The following is a 19,765-nucleotide window of genomic DNA, read 5'->3' on the forward strand; positions in this document are numbered from 1 at the left end:
GGATCCAAGTCCAGTTTAAAGCTAAAAAACTAAAAGAAGGGAGAGCAGGTGCCTTGAAGGTGGCTGTGATAGTTAACATTTGAACAGAAAATTGAGCAGGCACACAGACTTCCCCACAAAGGTGAGATGTAGCTCTGGTCCACACTTCTGTTTCTCCTGCCACTTTCCCCCAGGGAAACCTGCTCTTTACCGCTGAATTAGAGCAAACATCAATTGGGTTTTCTGCAGATTGATGTTTGCTCCAATTCAGTGGTGAAGAGCAGGTTTTCTCGGAGCAAACGGAAAATTGCTCGGACCAGTGTCTAGAGAGCATGAGAAAACCTCTTGGACCTGTGCTTCTTAGGCATGAGACAAGCAGAAGTGTGGATGAACCCAAAGTGTACTACTACCAATTAAAGGAATCAGTTCTAAATTTGCATCTCTCTATAAATTAACATACACAAATTTTATGCGAATTCACGTCCTCTTGGCTCCTGTTTCTTGGTGAAATATTTCCTCTCCTTTGTGCATACAAGAGGCCATTCTAGTTGGAATGGTCCTCTTAACCCTTGCATTCTCTACTTTTGATCCTGAGTGTATTCTTGCCTGATCATTTTTTTAAACAAACAAACAAACAAACAAACAAACAAACAAACACATCACTGCTAAATTTAAAAGTAAGAATGGATTAAAAAGAGTACAAAATTTTAAAAACTACAAAATATGAATGTGCTTCCCCACACTGGGTTGCTTCTCATTAAAGTATTATTTCTCATTATTAGAAATAAAGTATTATTTCTTCATGTTTCTCATTGAAGTATTATTTTCCATGGGAAATATTGTTTCCATTGAGTAAATATTTCTGTTGAAACAACTCTAATAAGTCTATTCAGTTACTGTCATACAGAGCTAGTCTTTATCTAGGAGGCTATTCAAATTCTAAAGTAGTTATATACAGACATATCAAAAATTCAAGTAGAATTCATTGCACATTTACTTGGCATAAGTAGGGCAAGCTGGAATAGTATGTGGGGTCCAGTGGAAAGATGAGAAGGAAAGACCACTTTATTTTTCACTTTTCCAGGAAAAGGGAAGCTGCCCCATGGTGTGCTTGCAAAATGTCTGAAAATACTGCTAGAAGAGAAGTGGAGAAGTGGAAGAGCAGAGGCTCATAGTCATCAGGTCAGTGCTGCATATAAGAAACCAGGCTCATCTGGGAAGTAAATGTTTAGCTCAGCAAGTCAGTGTCTCTGCTTTATTTGAGAGGAGAGATATAGTGGATGTCACAATCAATGGCACCTCCCTATTAAATAGCAGAGTGTTAGGGTCTGCTAGTTTAGGGATTTGTCCAAAATAGCAACTGAAGCCACTGCAAATTGAAACCATCATAAATCCAATCAAGAAATCCAGGGATTTATAGTGATATAGGGATTTATGAAAGGGCTTGGGACTTCCACTAAAGATGTCACCTTCTCGGTAGTGACACCTGCCCTGTGGAAAGCCCTCCCATCAGATGTTGAGGAAATAAACAACTATCTGACTTCTAGAAGACATCTGAAGGCAGCCCTGTTTAGGGAAGTTTTTAATGTTTGAAGTTTTATTCTGTTTTTAGTGTTCTGTTGGGAGCCGCCCAGAGTGGCTGGGGAAACCCAGCCAGATGGGCAGGGTATAAATAATAAAATGATTATTTTTATTATTATCACTCCTGCATTCTTTGGAAAAATCAGAATGAATATACTGGTTTAAGTGTAGAGTGATATCTACTCAAAGTATACATCAGCTTCAGTCCTTTCTCTAGTAACTAAAGCTTATTTTAGTATTTGTTTTGAAATAGACCACTCTCCTTTCTGACTGTATGTTAACAAACTCAAATTATGAAATAAGCTTGGACATAAACTTTTTGCAATATGCCAGGGCATTCACTTAATGAGTTGAACTGGCTGATTGGACCCCAGACTGCCAGGGTTTCAAAATCTACACTGCAAGTTTTTGTCACATCAGAGAGTCTTCCCTTCCTGTTGCCCCCACAGAACACAATTCACACAGACAGGTCATCAGAGCGAGCCTTACTGCTGGCGCGGCTGGTTTTGCTGAGCCTACGTTTGTCGTGGAAGTAGCCATTGGGAACCAGGGTGGGTGTGGAGCTATTGGCGGCCTCCGAAGTCTGAGAATAGTTAACTTGGATAAATGGAGCTTCCCTGTCTACGTCGTCTTGGTTGTGAACCCTCTCCGTTGCAAAATTGGCAGTGTTCTGCTGAGAGGCCATTTTGTTGCTGAAGGGACTGATAAATTTTCCACCAGGGTTGGCCAAACACTGGTTAAAATCTGGAGGAGGGGTACAGCTTTGGGTCATCTTTGCTTGGGGGTCCGTTTCCAGTTTGCTGGCGACTGGGCTGGGGCTGCGTTTGTAAGAAGGGGAGAACTTCTGCTTGGCTTTCTTCCACCCCAAGTGATATAGTTCAGCCAGGCTTAAGAACAGGGAGAGTGCTGCTACGGCCAGCATGAAAATGATAAAGATGTTCTTCTCAGTTGGCCGAGAGACGTAGCAGTTGACTGGATGGGGGCAAGGCTTCCGTTGACAGATATAGAGCGTCTCAAGGAAGATTCCATACAGCATGTACTGCCCAATGATGAATGCTACCTCCATGGTGGTACGGATTAAAATGCTGCAGACGTAGGTGTTCAACAAAGTGCCTTGAAGAATGATCCTCCCACTTGGCTCATCCCAGCAGGACAGCTCCGCCTTCTCGGGCGCTTGGTACTCCTGCTGGTGGAAAGAATCTCCCTTGCTCTGCATTGCTGTCGACGCTTCTTTGGCCTCCTTTAGCTTCCTCTTCTCCTCCATGCGCACTGTGTGCATTGCATGTCCCATGTACAGCAGGGAAGGGGTGGAGACAAAGATGATCTGGAGGACCCAGTACCTGATGTGGGAGATGGGGAAAGCTTTGTCGTAGCAGACGTTCTCGCAACCTGGTTGCCGGGTGTCACACATGAAGTCGGACTGTTCATCTCCCCACGAAGACTCTGCGGCTGTGCCCAGGACAAGCATCCGGAAGATAAAGAGCACGGTCAGCCAGACTTTACCCACCACTGTGGAATGCTTGTGGACTTCCTCCAGGAATTCTCCTAGGAAGCTCCAGTCACCCATTTTGGCTCAGCAGAGAGACTGGCCTCTGAGGGAGAGAGAGGGGAGAGAGAGAGTGTGTGTCTTACAGATATAATCTTATTTATGCATAAAAGTATTTCTGTACAGTGGTACCTCGGGTTACATATGCTTCAGGTTACATACGCTTCAGGTTACAGACTCCGCTAACCCAGAAATAGTGCTTCAGGTTAAGAACTTTGCTTCAGGATGAGAACAGAAATTGTGCGGTGGCAGTGGGAGGCCCCATTAGCTAAAGTGGTACCTCAGGTTAAGAACAGTTTCAGGTTAAGTACGGACCTCCGGAATGAATTAAGTACTTAACCTGAGGTACCACTGTACTTCCATATCATCTCATATCAGGGCGGTGTACAATGTTACAACATATAACACCGTTTTTTAAAAAAATTAAAAATGCAAATAATTGCCAATAAATAGTACTTCCTTTGTAGATAGAGTGGCATTTAAAAGGCTCCAAAACTGCCACAAAAGCAATTGTGGAAGCAGATAAAGGCAACTTTTTTGTGTGTAGATAAAGCATTATACCACTTCATTATAGTATACTGAAGTAGGATGACTAAGTCAAAGTACTTCTGGAAAATTGAAAAATGTGTCACTTGGTCTCAGCACCACCAATTCATATTTTGCCCCGCTGTGTTATTTTAGTTGTTTAATCTAGCAAAGAAATTGATGAACAATATAATAATCCTAAACATGTCTACTTAGAAACAAGTCACATTGAATCCAGGGGGGAGTACTCCCCAAAAAAGTAGGCAGAGGATTGCAGCCTAAAGCTTGCAGTTCTGCTTTTTTAATACATCCAAGCACCTCTGTAAGCATATCACAAGTACTCTCAGCCACCTTGCGTGGGACCACTCGTTCCTAAGTCTTTGGTCATACACCCATGCCTGTCTACCATGAACTCACTGTGCGATGACCTCATTTAACCTAGTAGCCAAACTCTCCAGTGTTTCCATTCACCACACCTCTACTTAAGTATCTATTTCCCTTCCTCAAAACAGTCCCATTGTAAGTTGGGCAGCAGAACATAACTTTGAGTGAGCGAATGCTGTTCATTTGAGAGCGGGCGCCTACACATCTGGATGTTGCAGTCGACATCCCTATGGCACTGTTTCTTTGAGATCACCCAGCTATAAAAACCTTTTGTTGTCTTCTTTCAGAGGAGGGAAGTTTTCCCTTCCTTGTTTTCATGGCCATAACTTCCTTTCGCTTGTGGTATCACATGCACTGAATGAGAGGGAAGACAGAGACACCGTACTCCATTACTCTTTGCTCCAGACAAAGCAGCGTCCTTGACAAGCAAAGAATAGCGAAGCAGTTTAAAGAACTCCCTGTTACGAGGTGGGCAGGCCATTCTACCCATGTGAGCTTCTGCTTCAGAGAACTCTCTTTGTATGAACTTCTGTTATTTGCTGTGGGGAAGCCAAGAATCCTTCACTTAAAACACACACACACAGAAACCTTGGAGGCCTAGCTAAAATTGGATCTGCAGGGATATAAATAGCAGACCTCAACAGCCAGCACTATGTTTTCCCACAAGAAAGGTGACCAAAGACTGTTAGCCCTACAGAAGAGGGTTAGTGATTAAATGTATTTTTTTAATGCATGGCCATTTCCCTTCCATATGGTAGATGGAAATCTGTTGGCTGGTGCAAATTTGAATGAAAATCTGTATGGCTAATATAAATTGGGAAACTTGACTTTTGAGGTTTGATCTCAGTATACGTTGGACCCTTTCCATATAGATCTCCATTAGGAAATGAAATCCCCTTGCAGTGGGGAAAAGGGCCTATATGAGTCTGCCTTCAGGACTTTCTCTGTCAAATGCTTCTTGTGATGGGTGAAATTAAGATATTACAATATTCACTGCACAAAAGGAATGCTTGAAGCTAAGCCCATCTAGTATGGATATTCTTTAACAAGGATGTCTGTTCAAAAGGAAAACATTGATGCTGTTTGCTTTTGGTGCCTTTTAGATGTTATAGCAGTGGCTTTGGAATAGTTTTTCCATAGCTTCATTCCATGTTGTGGTTGTAACATTTAACGGTATGGCACCGTGCAATCGGGGCCAATTGTGTTGGTTCCTGATTCTGGTTCAGCTACGATCATATATGAAGGATTTGCACAAATGGCCCCACCTATGCAGTGCTGAGCTTTTAAACATTATGACAATCTTTCTCACACTTTGGTCCCCATATGTTGTTGGACTACAACTCCCATCATCCCTAGCTAGCAGTGATGGGACTTGTGGTCCAACCACATATGGGGACCCAAGGCTGAAAAAGGCTGTAGGATGAACCTCATGGAAGAATAACTTCATATCTGGAAGTTAACTACTGAAAGGACTTTTACTGTGTTGGCACCCATGCTAGAAATTTCTCCCAAGGCAACTTTGCCTAGTGCCTTTAAACTTTGAAGTATCAAGAAAAGGTTTTTCCAGTGTGAAAGTGTGAAATGGTTTTTGTAAGTGCCTTGAGAGCTTCTGCCCCAAAGTGGGACATAAATCTCTCAAATAGACACATACATTTTAATTGAAATAAAAAGTGAATCCCAGGGATGACTTACAGCAGGGCAATCAAAAATCAATGCAGCATTCAACATTATGTTGCTGCATTTTAAAACTGTACCAAATAAACGACATACTCAACAATAATCAATCTAGAACTCACCCTACAAAGGTGAGGGGGGAAAGACGCTAGTTGTCTTTGAGATGCTCTGAAATTTCAGAGAGTCTTCTGACTCATCATTAAAGTGCTGTAAGAGTCTCTGTTGTTTTGCTACACATTGCCCTCTGAAACCACAGAGTTTATTGTAAAACAATTGAATTGGAAAGTATACTCCAAAAGCTTCCCTCCATGTTTTTGAATGCTGTGAATATACTGAGTTGAAGGACTGCAAGCAAAGGATAGTGCTAAGTGGCGTTATCATACCTTGGGTGTGAGTGTGCTGAATGCTGCTGCACACATGGGCGTTTTACTTCGTATCTTTATCAGCGAGTTCAAAGCTGACTGAACTGGCATGTAACAAAGCATGTAAATCTTATGTCTGGTACTAAATTGGGAGGTGTTGGATACGCCAGCGAGGACAGCCAAATAATACGGATGAACCTAGGAAGATTAAGAAATACTGTATTGACATAGTTTTGAGTGTGGTGGAAAGAGAAGACTACAGCTTCATTTTTGAGGCTGTATTGTGGTGCAGTCAGTAAAAGGGAGATTGCTTTTATTTGTTTATTTAAGTAGACGCAGGGAACAACATGGATAAATGCCTCGTAGCAAAAACATAGCATGATACTGGTCTAAAGAAGGACATCATACAGCTTTCTCAGCATTATATGGAACATCTGAATTTTGCACAAATGCATCACAAGCGGTATTTCTTGAATTCCATGGTGCTTGGCTCCACTGTTTACTCTACCCCCTTCCAGTCTCTTTTCATGTACGTGTGTGTATGTGTGTATGAGAGAGAATATCTAACTGCGGGTAACACTCCATGCATCACAGTGGGCTTTAGTTCACAAAAGCTTCTGCCATGACTTCTGTGTGAGTTTTAAGGCACCATGTGTTCCCTGGCTTGCTGAATCAATGGTGTTTAGTTTATCTTTTTTACTAGAACCTCAAGATTCATCAATTGGAGCTCATGGTTTGGGTGCAAAACAGTGGCTCAAGAGGCCAAGTAAATTACCTATGAGTGCAATGGCCTGTATATACATAAGTACAAATCTAGTTCACTACAGATCAGGGATTCTAACTATCTAATTTAGGGTGGGGTAGGTAAGGTATTGTAACTTGTACTGGGAGACAGGAAATCCTTACATTGCAAATTATCCAGCAATCTACCAATAGATCCTGACCTTCCTTTCTCCCATACCTGTTCTAGTAGACAAATGGACAGATGTTTCTTACTGACGTGACAATATGTCCACATTCTAACCTACATACAAATTAGCTAGAAAGGGGAAACATAGCATAATCCAGAGGGGGCTGGGTTTTTAATTTTTATGGGAGCAAATTAATCAAACACATTTTTGAGCAGTTTTTTCCCCAGTAGATATTCACCCAATATTTATATATCGGGGCTTTTTATTTTTTAAAGTCTCCTTTGAAAAGGAGGGGGAATCAATTTGGTTCTCTGATGAGATCTTTTGGTCTGTTCTTGATCCCCACTGCTCACGTAACTGCTCATCCGTTCTATTTCTTTCAAGTGCTGTGATGACACAAAGGAGACAAGGACAGTGAGGAGGGTATGTGAAATCAGCCTACAGGCCAAAGAGAAAGGAGCTGGAAGAGGAATGATTGCCTGTGCTGGTATGCTTCAGATTCCTTCCAACCGAGTACTGACATTCCCAAGGGCAAAGTACAGGGATAAAATAAAATGCATGTGATAAAAATAATGCATAACTTGCTTGCAACAGTGAGAATACTTTGCATAGTTCCCAAGAGACTGTGGATTCAGAATCTCACCATTCTGAACTCTGAACCCTTAGGAATTGTCTCACCATAGGAAAATCCAGAGAGAAGACACTGGGGCAGCTGAGACTGTTCAGTTTGGTGTCTGATTGGTTTTATATATAGTGCATCACCCAGAATTTGCTAATATAGGGACTGCTACAAAGAGGAGCCATGTAATATTATTTGTGCTAGATCCATAACCAAGGAAATAAACAACTATCTGATTTTTCAAAGACATCTGAAAGCAGCCCTGTATAGGGAAGTTTAAATCGTTTGATGTCTTACTGTGTTTTAATTTGTTAGAAGCTGCCTCAAGTGACTGGGGCAACCCTGCCAGATGGGCTGCATCACTACCACCACCATATCTGGACAGGCAAACATACTCCTCTGCTGCTGCAGCCTCTGGTGCAATTTAAAATGTTGAGTACCAAGCATGAAATAGCCTGATCAAGCATGTGCAGTTGAGAGCCAGTGTGGTGTAGTGTTTAGAGTGCTGGACTAGGACCTGGGAGACCAGGATTCGAATCCCAACTCAGCCATGAAACTCACTTGGGTGACCTTGGGCCAGCCGCTCAATCTCAGCCTAACCTACCTCACAGGGATGTTGTGAGGAGAAAATGAGGAGGAGAAGTATGCAGGCCACCTTGAGCTCCATGGAGGGAAGGTGGAGTATAAATGTAATAATAAACAAACATGCAGACAAACACCTCCCATGTGCTGGTTAGGGTTTTGTACAAAGGCTGAGGGGAAAGAGTTCAAATACACAATGCTATACAGCAGTTGTGAGCCTACCACTAACTATACCTAATGTACCTCACAGAACAAGTCTAGTACTTGTGGTTTGTTAGCTGGAATGAAATCGGACACATTCCAAGTGAAAGCACAAGTTCGTGATGATAGTATTTGGGGATCAATCCTGATGGAATGGTACTTTTTATTTTCCCTGACTGAACGGCTGAGGGTAAAGAGGGCCTCAATTTTTCCAGAGACCTAACATACATGGACTGACATGCAAATATCTACACATAGATACATTAAATAGGAGTGGGATAATACATCACACACACACACACAAACCAGATATCTAGTTGCACATGGGACATGCACTACATAATCATCATATGGGAATTTATTGGCAGAGATATTGAGGAATTCCAAACAAAAAATAAATTAAAAAGTGGGGAATCAAAAGAGCTGTTTCAGCTGAATTCAGATCATGGGCAAGTTGGCTGGTTTTGCACAGCTTGCCTCTAGTAATAACCACTTCAAAAGAATAACAATGCAATTGTACTTGGTGGTCTAACAATGCTCCCCCCCCCATCAGCTTGGTCCAAGAGCATTTGGTTTCTCTGGTCTATTCATCTTCCCATAACACCCTTACTGTGATGAGGCCAGCTCCAGCATTCTTATAGCTAAAGGAGAAACTTCTGTTAGCAAGACTACTCATCTGTCTCTAACCATAGGTAGCCCTTGATCTCTAATTCTATGCACATGTTCTTCTAAGTCCCATTAAATAAAGTAGGGCATAGTCTCAAGTCAAAATGCCTCGGAACAGTCTGTTGGTTTCTAGGGGTTATGGCAATTAGAAGAAAGTTCTTGTCCTGTCTTCTACTTCCAAATCATGTGACTTTTTTTCGGTTCACCTCCCTAAAATTAGTGTATGTGCAGACTTCATCACCACCACTAAAATATTCCTTTTATATAATATTTTTATTAGTTTTCAATTACAGTCCAATAATAGCCTCATTATTTTTTAAAAATCCACAATTTATAAAGCAATTGTTAATACCAATTGTTCAAATACCAAATTATATAATTTAGCTAAAGAGCCCCCCCCGCAAGCTAGATTTGATGGTTTGATGATTTTCTTTATTTCTGCATTCCAAAATCTTTTTAATTTCAATTACATTCATAATCATTTTATTCACTTCATAAATAATAAAGGTTGGGGACGAGTCAGCTCTAAGTCTCCATCATAAATCTTTTGCAAAATAGAGCTTCCTTTCCTTTTTCCTTTTTCAACACACACAATTCCGTTTGATGCTATAGTCCATATTTATAATCCATACTTATTTATTCCATACTTGCTTGTATAAATATAATTGGAACTAACATTCAGAGGACGGTTGCCGAATCATAAATTTAGAGAAGAAAACTTTAAATAAAGAAACCGTAGGCTCCCCTCCCCCCACCGTCTTTTGCACCAAATGAAGTCTTAAGTTCACACCTTAAAGTCCTTGCAGTTGGTTTGTTCCACAGTTTGTGATCTCATCTCTTCTAGCATGCGCCTGTACTTTAGTCCAATTAAGCTCTAATTAACAGGAGAACTTCTGCTTATTAATGTGGGGTTTTTGCCAGGCAAAGTGCTTTTACACTCAGCGCCTCCCTGCCCCCCACATTCCATGCCAGAGCGAGAGCAAGGTACCAAGCCCTTTCCCCACTTTCCTTGGGGGGAATTTGCAAGGATAATTACCCTCAATCATCCTCGTTTTTCCTTCGCCAACAATCTCCCGCTGTCTTGGAGGCTGCCTCCGTTAAGTCAGAACAGACCTGGAAGCCACCCCTAAAATATTATTATTTAGATCAGGCAGTTTAGCAGCACACTTACCTGGGAGTAAGCTCCAAGGAATGCAATGGAACTGCTTCTGAGTAGAGTATGCATAAGATAGTGCTGTCAATTTTATTATGCACGTAATGAAGAGCAAATATTCTACAAAATGTGCACATACAAAAAAGAAACAATGTAAAGCTTCCAACTAAATCTAGCAAGAAGAATCCAGCCATATGACAGCAAAGTTCATCTCTAGTGGTTATAGGTTTCTGCAGTTACCAGATAGCCTTCTCAGCAACAAGAATCCGTTTAAATTAAATAACGTCAAACTCTCTCTAGGCATTAAAGCTTTCTTTGGTTATCAGATATCAGTGCCATATGAAAAAGCTGAACTAACAGGAAAGCATAAACAGCTTACTGTTTAGGAGATAATAAAAACTAACAAGGACAACATTCATAAGGATGTGAACTTTCTCACATTAGATGGACACTATTAAACAAGGAAAAATGCTCCAAAAGTATATAAATAACCCAGCACATGTCGTCCTTTTTCTGTAAACAGAGAGAAGGCGGCTGCCTCACTTCATTATGCTTCCAGATTTCTGATGGTTCTTACTATTGCTTGTTTTAAATTTAAAGAAAGCCAGTTCCAAATTCTTACTCCCTGAGCTTCCTGCAGTTTGTCACATTGACCATTTTACTCACCTGAATGGCCTCTTGTCTTTAAACGACTCGTTGTTCTGTTACTTCGTGTAGAGTCTTACCATGGAGTCTTTGGACTTTTTAACCATCTTCCCACTGCTTTCTCTTTCCTCCTTTCCTTCACCTGTGGTTTCTCACACCCCCTTTGTATCTCCTTCCTCTATGTATACCCACTTCCCTCCTTACCCTTTGTCTTTCTCACCCCTCCCCTAGTCACTGTTCTAGAAAAAGGAGTCATTTTATAGGTTTCCTCCACCCCTTGTCCGCTTTCCTCCGAGGTCTTCCCCTTGTCTCTGCAGGCCTGTGATGCTGACTGTTGCTCTTCTCACTTGTCAGGAGAGACAAGCGCTGCACACCAAGTGCTCTTCAAATAACAGGTCACTATCAAGCTTTCCTTGAAAGTCAGGAACAGTGATGCCCCTTCTGCAACCAGAGCTCTCTGAAGGCAGTTTTACCCACTCAAGAAGGGAAAGGGTTAGGGTTGAGGGGCGGAGGCAGCCTGTCCCTTGTTGATTCTGGAAAGCGCAACCAATCAAAGCATAATTCCTAATGTTCTGAGATTCCCTTATTCTGACAAGAATCCTTTCCAGCAAGCCTGGTTGGCGGGGGGGGGGGGGGAGCAGAGGAAATACGCATGTACATAAATCAACATTTGTGCATGGGTCAAAAGTTAAAAATAGAAGGAGCGGGTTCTGGACCGTGTTTGCAACACGAACAGCCTATTGAGAAGAACGTAGAGAGTGACCGAGCATCAATATCAAAGCTTCAGAGGAGAGCAAGAGCTTTGCTACAGATGATAGTGCCAACTGAGGGATGTTACCTGTAGTAAACAGGTTTTACTTAGGCTTGGTGTGTGCTAGGAAGAGTGAACCACACTTCAGTGTGTGGCATGCCCTCCATTTTGGATGAAATATTGTCCTTTGTTGACTTTGAGACTCCCACCCTGTCCTCTTTTTCACTTCTGTCTGTCAAACTTTCAAATGGTGAGATATTCCCCACAGTGTGGGAAATGTGAGGGGTATGTCTGAAGTTATTCTCATATGTGTGGCTTCTAATAAAACATACATTGTTCTGCTATTATGAGTGTTATGTTCTCTGCCTAAAATGAGAAGGCAGTCAGAGGAGATCGTCACAGCAGCCATGAAGTCCTGAGCCACCCCAGAGCCAGTCGCCTCAGTGTGGATGTTGAAGTCCCCTAGAACCAGCAGTCTGCGAGTCCTCAACACTGCCTCTGAGACCACAGCGAGGTGAGCGGTAAACCAGCAGAATCCCTAATCTGTCCCAATTTCACAACACCAGAAACACACACACTAGATCCCTCCCCCACCTGACTGGATAGAGGGCCTGGAGAGACAGAGAGAATTTCTATAGACCACAGCAACTTCCCCTCTCTGACCCTCAAGTCTGGCCTGATGCCGTACCATGTACACAGGTGGGCACAGCTGGGTGGGACCAACTCCACCCTCTTCATCCACCCAGGTCTCGGTGATACAAGCCAGATTGGCCTCCACAATCATGGATAAAGGAGGTATTTATCTGGCAGCTTCCAACAGTGAGATATGCATAAAGTGGCTCACAACATAATAAATTGGTGTATTATTTAATGCAAACACTGAAAGGGGGAGGTTGGGGGAAGAAAGCAATATTGTTGCTGTGTGAAACGGCCAGCTGTAGCTACATTAGCCATGCATCTCAACTGGCACTCCTTAGCTGTGAACCTGTACGCCGCCTTCTCTTGGAATTGCAACACTGAATTTTTTGAATGATCTTCACTTCAACTATGTCTGACATTATGAAATTGCACTCAGGTTCTTACACACCTCTACACAAATCAATTAATGTGATGCTATGTGCTTAAAAGGGTGTGTGTGTGCGCGCGTGTGTGTAAAGGGTGTCTGTGTCATAGAATGGTGAAAAAGTATCTTTAGCCAATATGCAGAAAAAGACTGGAAAATCTTTTTCTTGCTGTGGTTTGTTTGTGTGATTTGGAATGGGGAATATGGTGTGGTACTTTACCCTTTCCCTACCTGCCAGTTTCCTGCTCCAGATCTCTCCCCAAGCATCTTTTACTCCCCAAACTCCAAGTCTGTGTTTATGCTTGGAGACCCCACCCCATTGCAGAGGCTAATGGGGAAAAGTTTGGAGTGGGGAAAACCATGGGTGATAAAAGAGTTAAGCACCCTCTCCACTTTTTGATCAGCTTCAATTTGGCCAGAAAAAGCTAACTTTCTTGTGAAGCTCTCCCCTACTCCATATCTATTGTTAATAAACATTTATATGGAACGTGCAGTTTGTCCCTTTGCAGCAAGGAAAGAAATGCATTGTCTCAAGGAGGATGTCTTTTACAAATGCAAATAATACTTAAATATGCATTTGATTTTTAGGCTCAGAGAAGAACCTGTGGGGTCATGACACATGCTTATTCAAAAGCCCATGTATAATGCAAGAGTATGAGCTCTTTTTGACTTGCAGATAAAAGACAGAGCAGCAAAGCAAAGCATGAACATCCATTGCATTATTCTACACATTTAGTTTGATAGACTGGCCCAGACCATTCAGTCATTGCTAGAGGGAGAGAGAAAGCCCCAAACTGTAATGGATTTCATGATGATGTGATGACAGCAAGGAGGAGACACATTAGGTGCAGATTGCCTAAACCATGGTGATGTCGTGTAATATGTACAAACATTCCAACTGTCTTGGGGAAAGTTCACAGTAATAGCTTGCAGCTTCAGTTTGGCTGGAGAAAGCTCTCGTCGATCCTAGGGCTGGACAGGAGGGCCTAGGCAGGGAGAATGCAGTCTAGAAAGCTGAATGTGGAGAGTTTTCAGGAGGCAGATGGGCTAAGGAGTAGATGGTAAGCCTAGGGTCCAGATGAGGCTGAGCTGAAGAAGGGAAGGAACTGAACTGAAAAAACAAGAACCTCAGAAGAGAGTAGGTGGAAGAAGATGAAGCCTGCAAAAAAAGTCAGGGAACTGGGGAAGCAACTGTAGAAAAACATTCCAAGGCCTAAATATAGAAAGAGCTATGGGGAGGGCAGGGGGAGATGGAGGGAAGGGAGAGATGAATCTGCTGGCCAGGCTCTATAATGTAAAGAACACATATATATCTTGGAGAATGGCAGTGGTAGAGCATCTTACATGCAGAAAGCGTCAGGTTCAATCAGGTTTAGCGTAGATTGACCAAGAAACTTTATACTGTTTCTTACCATTTGTTCAAAAGGGAGGTCTCTGGAACCTCTGAAGACAGGATTATTATTCATAGAGAGCTGTCAAAATTGTTGCAAAGACAAAATAGGAACTTCCCTTACGTGCTGCCCTGAGCAGATTGCAGGAATAGTAGCAGACCTTTGTGACAGACTGATAATACTGCACAACAATAAATACATCGCACTTTCTACCTTTCTGAAGAGTAAGCTATGAATGGAAGAAAGTGGCTGGCGCAGTGAACTAAGGGAAGGGAAAGTGTGAAGAAAGGGTATTCACTACCCATCTCCTTTGGGGAAGAGCCAGAGCTCAGTGGTGGGTCACATGTTTTGCATGTGTAAGGTTCAAGGTTGAGTCCCTGGCATCTCCAGGAAAGGCTGCAACCATGGAAAGCCATCGCTGATTGGTCTATAGACAGTATTGAGCTAGAAGGGAAGCGGGTGGTGCTGTGTCTAAACCACTGAGCCTCTTGGGCTTGCTGATCGGAAGATCGGCGGTTCAAATCCCTGCGACAGGATGAGCTTCCGTTGCTCTGTCCCAGCTTCTGTCAACCTAGCAGTTCGAAAGCATACCAGTGCAAGTACATCAGGGGTCGGCAAACTTTTTCAGCAGGAGGCCGGTCCACTGTTCCTCAGACCTTGTGGGGGGCCGGACTATCTATCTATCTATCTATCTATCTATCTATCTATCTATCTATCTATCATCTATCATCTATCATCTATCATCTATCATCTATCATCTATCTATCTATCTATCTATCTATCTATCTATCTATCTATCTTGGGGGGAAATGAACAAATCCCCACAAATAACCCAGAGATGCATTTTAAATAAAAGGACACATTCTACTCAGGTAAGCCACCCCCCCCATGACTCTCCCCTCCCTTCTCCACAGCACCAAATAAGCCCCGGTGGCTGCTTACCTGTGTCTTGTGAGCGACAGGGGCTGGTGGCAGGGAGACGATGAGCAGCACACGAAAGGGCTCTGGAGAGGGGCTGGCAGCAACAAAGCCCAAATTGAGCCTGCTTACAATGGCAGCCGCTCGAGCGCTAACGCTGCTGTTGCTGGCACCAACAAAGCCTAGTCCCCTTCCTCTTGGCTCTAGGTAGGGCGGGGAGAAGCCAGGAGGAGGGAGGAAGGAGGCGCTGCTGAACATGCGTGTTGGCACAGCCTGAACAATCAGCTCCACGCCAATCCACATGGTGATCCAGGCGGCCTTAGTCTGCCTGCCCATGGAGTAGCTAAATAGCTACCACTGCAGCGGGAAGGTACACGGCGTTTCTGTGCACTCTGGATTCCCTTATGGTGTTCCGTTGCACCAGAAGTGGTTTAGTCATGCTGGCCACATGACCTAGAAAGCTGTCTGTGGACAAATGCTGGCTCCCTCATCCTGAAAGTGAGATAAGTGCCACAACCCCATAGTCGCCTTTGACTGGACTTAACCATCTTGGGGGTCCTTTCCCTTTCCCTTTTACCTAACTGAGCTAGATGGGCCAAATGATCAGTCTTAGTGTAAGGCAACTTCTTATATTCTACTGTTAAAGGAAGACCTCTCCTTCATGCTATTTGTGTGAACAGTGCAGACACATAGAAATAAAGCTGTGTCTGCCAGATTGTCCTATCTAGCTTGCTTCTGAGTTGTCAGCTTAAGCTACTCCCTTTGTCTCATCCAAGTTGGTGGCCATCACTGCCTCCTTATGGCAGTGAGTTCCACAGTTAACTATGCACTGTATGAAGAAGTACTTGATTATATTTGTCTGGATCTTCTAACATTCAGCTTCATTGGATAATGATGAGCTCTAGCCTTGAGACAGAGGGGGAAAATTCTCTAACTGCTTTCCCCAAGCTGAGCTTTTCCCATGTCTCTTATTTGCCTTGTCTCTAAGCTGAAAAGCCCCCAATGCCATAGCCTTTCCCCATAGGAGAGTTACTTCATTCCCTTGACCATTCAGGTTTCCATTTTCTGTTCCTTTTCCCACTCTGCAATATCTATTTTCCAATATATGGAATTTGCATTTTTCGCAGTTCGTGCACACGGAGTCGACATTGCCATTGAGCTTTCCTCTATGACTTCAAGGTCTTGTTCCTGGTCATTCACCGCCAGCTCAGAACCCATGAGCACCTACCTAAAATTAAGATTTATTTCCAGCTAGATTTATTTCCCTATGAAGAAAAATGGAAAGATGAAGAAGTTCCCACCACAGAAGAATGGAATAAGCAAAGTGATGGGCTACGCTGAATCGGAAAAGTTAACAGCTAAAATAAGAGAACGGCTTTATGGAAGAATGGAAAGCTTTTCCAGACTATTTAAAGAAATATTAAAATAGGGTGAATTTGTGAGCAGGATTTGAACTATGAGCAACAGAAAGAACGAGAGATTATTGTACAGTGGTACCTCGGGTTACAGGCTCATCAGGTTACATATGCTTCAGGTTACAGACTCCACTAACCCAGAAGTAGTACCTTGGGTTAAGAACTTTGCTTCAGGATGAGAACAGAAATCGCGTGGCAGCGGCGTGCCAGCAGCGGGAGGCCCCATTTGCTCCAGGTTAAGAACAGTTTCAGGTTAAGAATGGACCTCCAGAATGAATTAAGTATGTAACCAGAGGTACCACTGTATTATGGTTATGATATAAAGAGGGAGGATAAGGTGCAGCAAAAGGGTAGAAGTTTAAAAAAATGGGATGGGAAGTTGATAAAACAAGAAAAAATATTACTGTATTGGCCTGAATATAAGCTGCACCCGCAAATAAGCTGCATCTTTAAAATTCGGCAGCTTGGGGGAGGCTTGTGAGTGGTGGGCAGGCAGCACGCCGTTGCCCCGTGCTCCTGGGTTGCTCTCGGGGCGGGGGGGGGAGGTGGGGAGCCACGCTGCTTTGCTGGTGGAATAAGGTCCCAAATATAAGCCACACTTAAACTTTTCACAATTGGAATTTGGGGGGAAAGTGCGGGTTATATATGGGCGGTTACGGTATGTGATGAAATTTTATGTGAAAATTGTGTAAATCAGAGAAAGAGAGAGAGAGGGAGAAAGATTTATATTTTTTGCCCTGACATGCATCACTTTGTGGTCATTTTACTCCTCATTAACTCGGTTTGGAGAGTCCCGTTAACATGTGGGTATAAGATAGCTGTTTGTCTCTACTGAAAATGAACTTTATTCATTGCTGAGGACTGCAGTAGCTATGAGGCTATCCACATTTGGAAAACACAAACGATCTCTGGCCTTCTATACCCCTCAGACTGGGTAGTTCAGGATCAGCCTGAACTTCTCCAAAGGATTTCCTACTGGGCAGCTCAGCTGACCTGAACAGCTGAGAGAACTGAGAAGTGGGGAGTCTTGCTAAAATGAACAAATTAAGGTGAGAATATTGTGCACGAAGGGCTTGCCCTTCCATGTGCTTGCATGCATAATTCTTTCCTGTTTCTTCACCCATTCAGCCGGAGTTAGAAGCCAGGAAGAATTACAGATTTTTATTTTTTTTAAAGAAAACAAACCCACTCGAAAATGTATTTTAGCACGAAATGATTAGTTTAAGGACAAGCTCTGTAAGACAGATGTAAACACAAAGACTACAAGGCTGAAAGCATTAAAATTAAATTATTCAACTGTACAGAGATTTTTCTTTTTTAAAATGTGAATTTTGATTGTCTTTCCTTCATAGCTCTCCACTGTGACTTAAAAAATGTCAAAATCTGGGAAATACTCAAAATTTAAATTTTACCTCAAATGGTGATATCTGAAATTCAGAAATGAAATCTGAGATCATCATTCAATTTTCAGGAGTATGGTCGATTTCATTAACGAATATGATGTAAATAAAGTTTCTATATTCTGTTCCATGTGACCTATGCTATCAACTATTGATTGCTACAGCCTGTCCAGTGTCATATTTAACGCTGATTTCATGTAGGCTGCTGCATTTCAGATGCTGTCAAGTGATGACAGCTTCTGCACATCAGCCATCAAAACTTGAAAAAATGCTAACTACTTCATGTCAACTGTCACAGATTGTCCACTTATGTGCATTGAACCTTATGCAGCATTTTAATTTAATTTTATGCTTATACTCCAGCAACTGTTTGAAGCATTTGATTCTAAATAGAGAATGCATTCCTTTGCATAGATCAGTTCTGGAGATTAAATCCTATAACTGTGGGAGAGGAAGGCTGTTAAGGTATATAAGTGGAGAATAATATGAAGATAATGACAACGAATAACTTTAGATTCGTTGTCATTATCTTCATATTATTCTCCACTTATATACCTTAACAGCCTTCCTCTCCCACAGCCACAATAAATCAAGGCAATCAGTCCACTCAGAGGTACAACTGGTAAAAGGGGAAATAAGACCATCCTGTTTGCATAATGGGTAAGAAACAAAAATTCTAGTTTGCAAAGTGGCAAACCAAAGGAAATTATCTTTCCTTAAAGTAAGGACTTCCCCGATGTGAACTTTGTATTAGCTACTGCAAAAAAATTCAGTACTTGTAGCTATTTTGCACATTCTTTATGCTTTTTTCCCTTGATATCCGCCAACATTCATTCAGTTAAAGCTGCAATTCTGTGCACAGTTGAATGTAAACTTCACTAAATGCATTGTGACTTACTACCAAGTCAGAGAGGAATTCCTTTCTCCCCGCCATCCCAGAGCAGAAAGTGTGATTTGGGATGATGTGTGATTTGGGCAGCACATCATCTTGAATCAATAAAATCTGCTCAAACCTCATTAAACAAAAGAATTTCAGTGTAAGACCCCAAAAAGAACCTACAAAATATACTCCCCCCCCCATTCATTTTATCAGATTTTCGATAGACAGAGGTAGGGGCACAAAAATAGACGGATGAAGAGGTTTCTACTAATAATTTAGCTTTGGGGTTGATCTTTGGACTTCCAGGAACATACCTTCTCTGCTTGTATATCCAGGAGGGATCCTTGTCTGATGGAGGACTCTTCAGATTGGATAAACAAATCTCAGAAGAGTGTCAGAGCAGCACGTCTTCTTATCAGGCAGCTGCCAGGAGGTTCCCAAAAAACCTGAAGGAAGCAGGCTGTAGGGTCTCCTAGCTTCTGAGTGCCGTGTGACATGCCCCAGCAGCTGTCGGGCTCCTATAGAGTCATCGTGGTGGATTGGGTTATAAATGTGGTCCCAAGAAGGCTTTATTGTAAGCAGTGACTTGGCTCTAGCCGAGCACTTCCTCTGCCTCCCAGCCTCTCTATTTTTAATGAAGGAATCTGGGGCTATCGCAAAGGAAGTCAAATTGTTTTAGGAAAACAATAGCAAAGTAACTAAACGTTTATTGGTTTCCTCCCTTGGGGTCTGCGATGGAGTTGTCAATTGGACTGAAAAGATGGACGTACTGTTTGTTTAAAAGACTTAATTCACTGGACTAAATCAATCTAGCTTATGTCATTTTTTTTTAAAGAGCGAGATCGTAGACTGATATGGAAGTGAAGCAGCAGCTTAAAAGTGCAAGTAAGATTTGATCGTTAAGCTATGCTTTTTAGAGTTTATGGTTATTAAAGGATTGGCTTGTATCCAACAAAGTTGTTCCATTAGCACAAGGACTTCTGCCTGTGGAACTAGACTTCTTCTCCCTCTCCTGCTCCAGGGGTTTGGGGGAACCACCCCCAAAAAGGTTGGGGGTATGTTAGAGAGCAAAGGGAGAGGAGGAGAAGAAGAAGGAGTCCTGTTGTGCAGGCAGAAGTC

The 19,765-nt window shown here is 42.5% G+C and overlaps 1 protein-coding gene across 2 annotated transcripts; it reads right to left on the minus strand.

The window, feature by feature from the left end:
- Window positions 1-615: 615 nt before the first annotated feature.
- Window positions 616-19,264, minus strand: GJA5 (gap junction protein alpha 5). 2 transcript variants are annotated; one of them, XM_053386449.1, is made up of 2 exons: window positions 18,961-19,264; window positions 616-3,152 (listed from the first exon to the last, which is right to left on the minus strand). In XM_053386449.1, the coding sequence occupies exon 2, from the start codon at window positions 3,125-3,127 to the stop codon at window positions 2,018-2,020; it is 1,110 nt and encodes a 369-aa protein (XP_053242424.1). In that variant the 5' UTR covers window positions 3,128-3,152; window positions 18,961-19,264; the 3' UTR covers window positions 616-2,017. The 2 variants fall into 2 exon arrangements, with proteins under 2 accessions (XP_053242424.1, XP_053242425.1); XM_053386450.1 differs by lacking the exon at window positions 18,961-19,264 and adding an exon at window positions 10,850-10,931.
- Window positions 19,265-19,765: the final 501 nt, after the last annotated feature.

This window comes from Podarcis raffonei, chromosome 4 (assembly GCF_027172205.1).
Source record: "Podarcis raffonei isolate rPodRaf1 chromosome 4, rPodRaf1.pri, whole genome shotgun sequence".
In the NCBI taxonomy this organism is placed as follows: domain Eukaryota; kingdom Metazoa; phylum Chordata; class Lepidosauria; order Squamata; family Lacertidae; genus Podarcis; species Podarcis raffonei.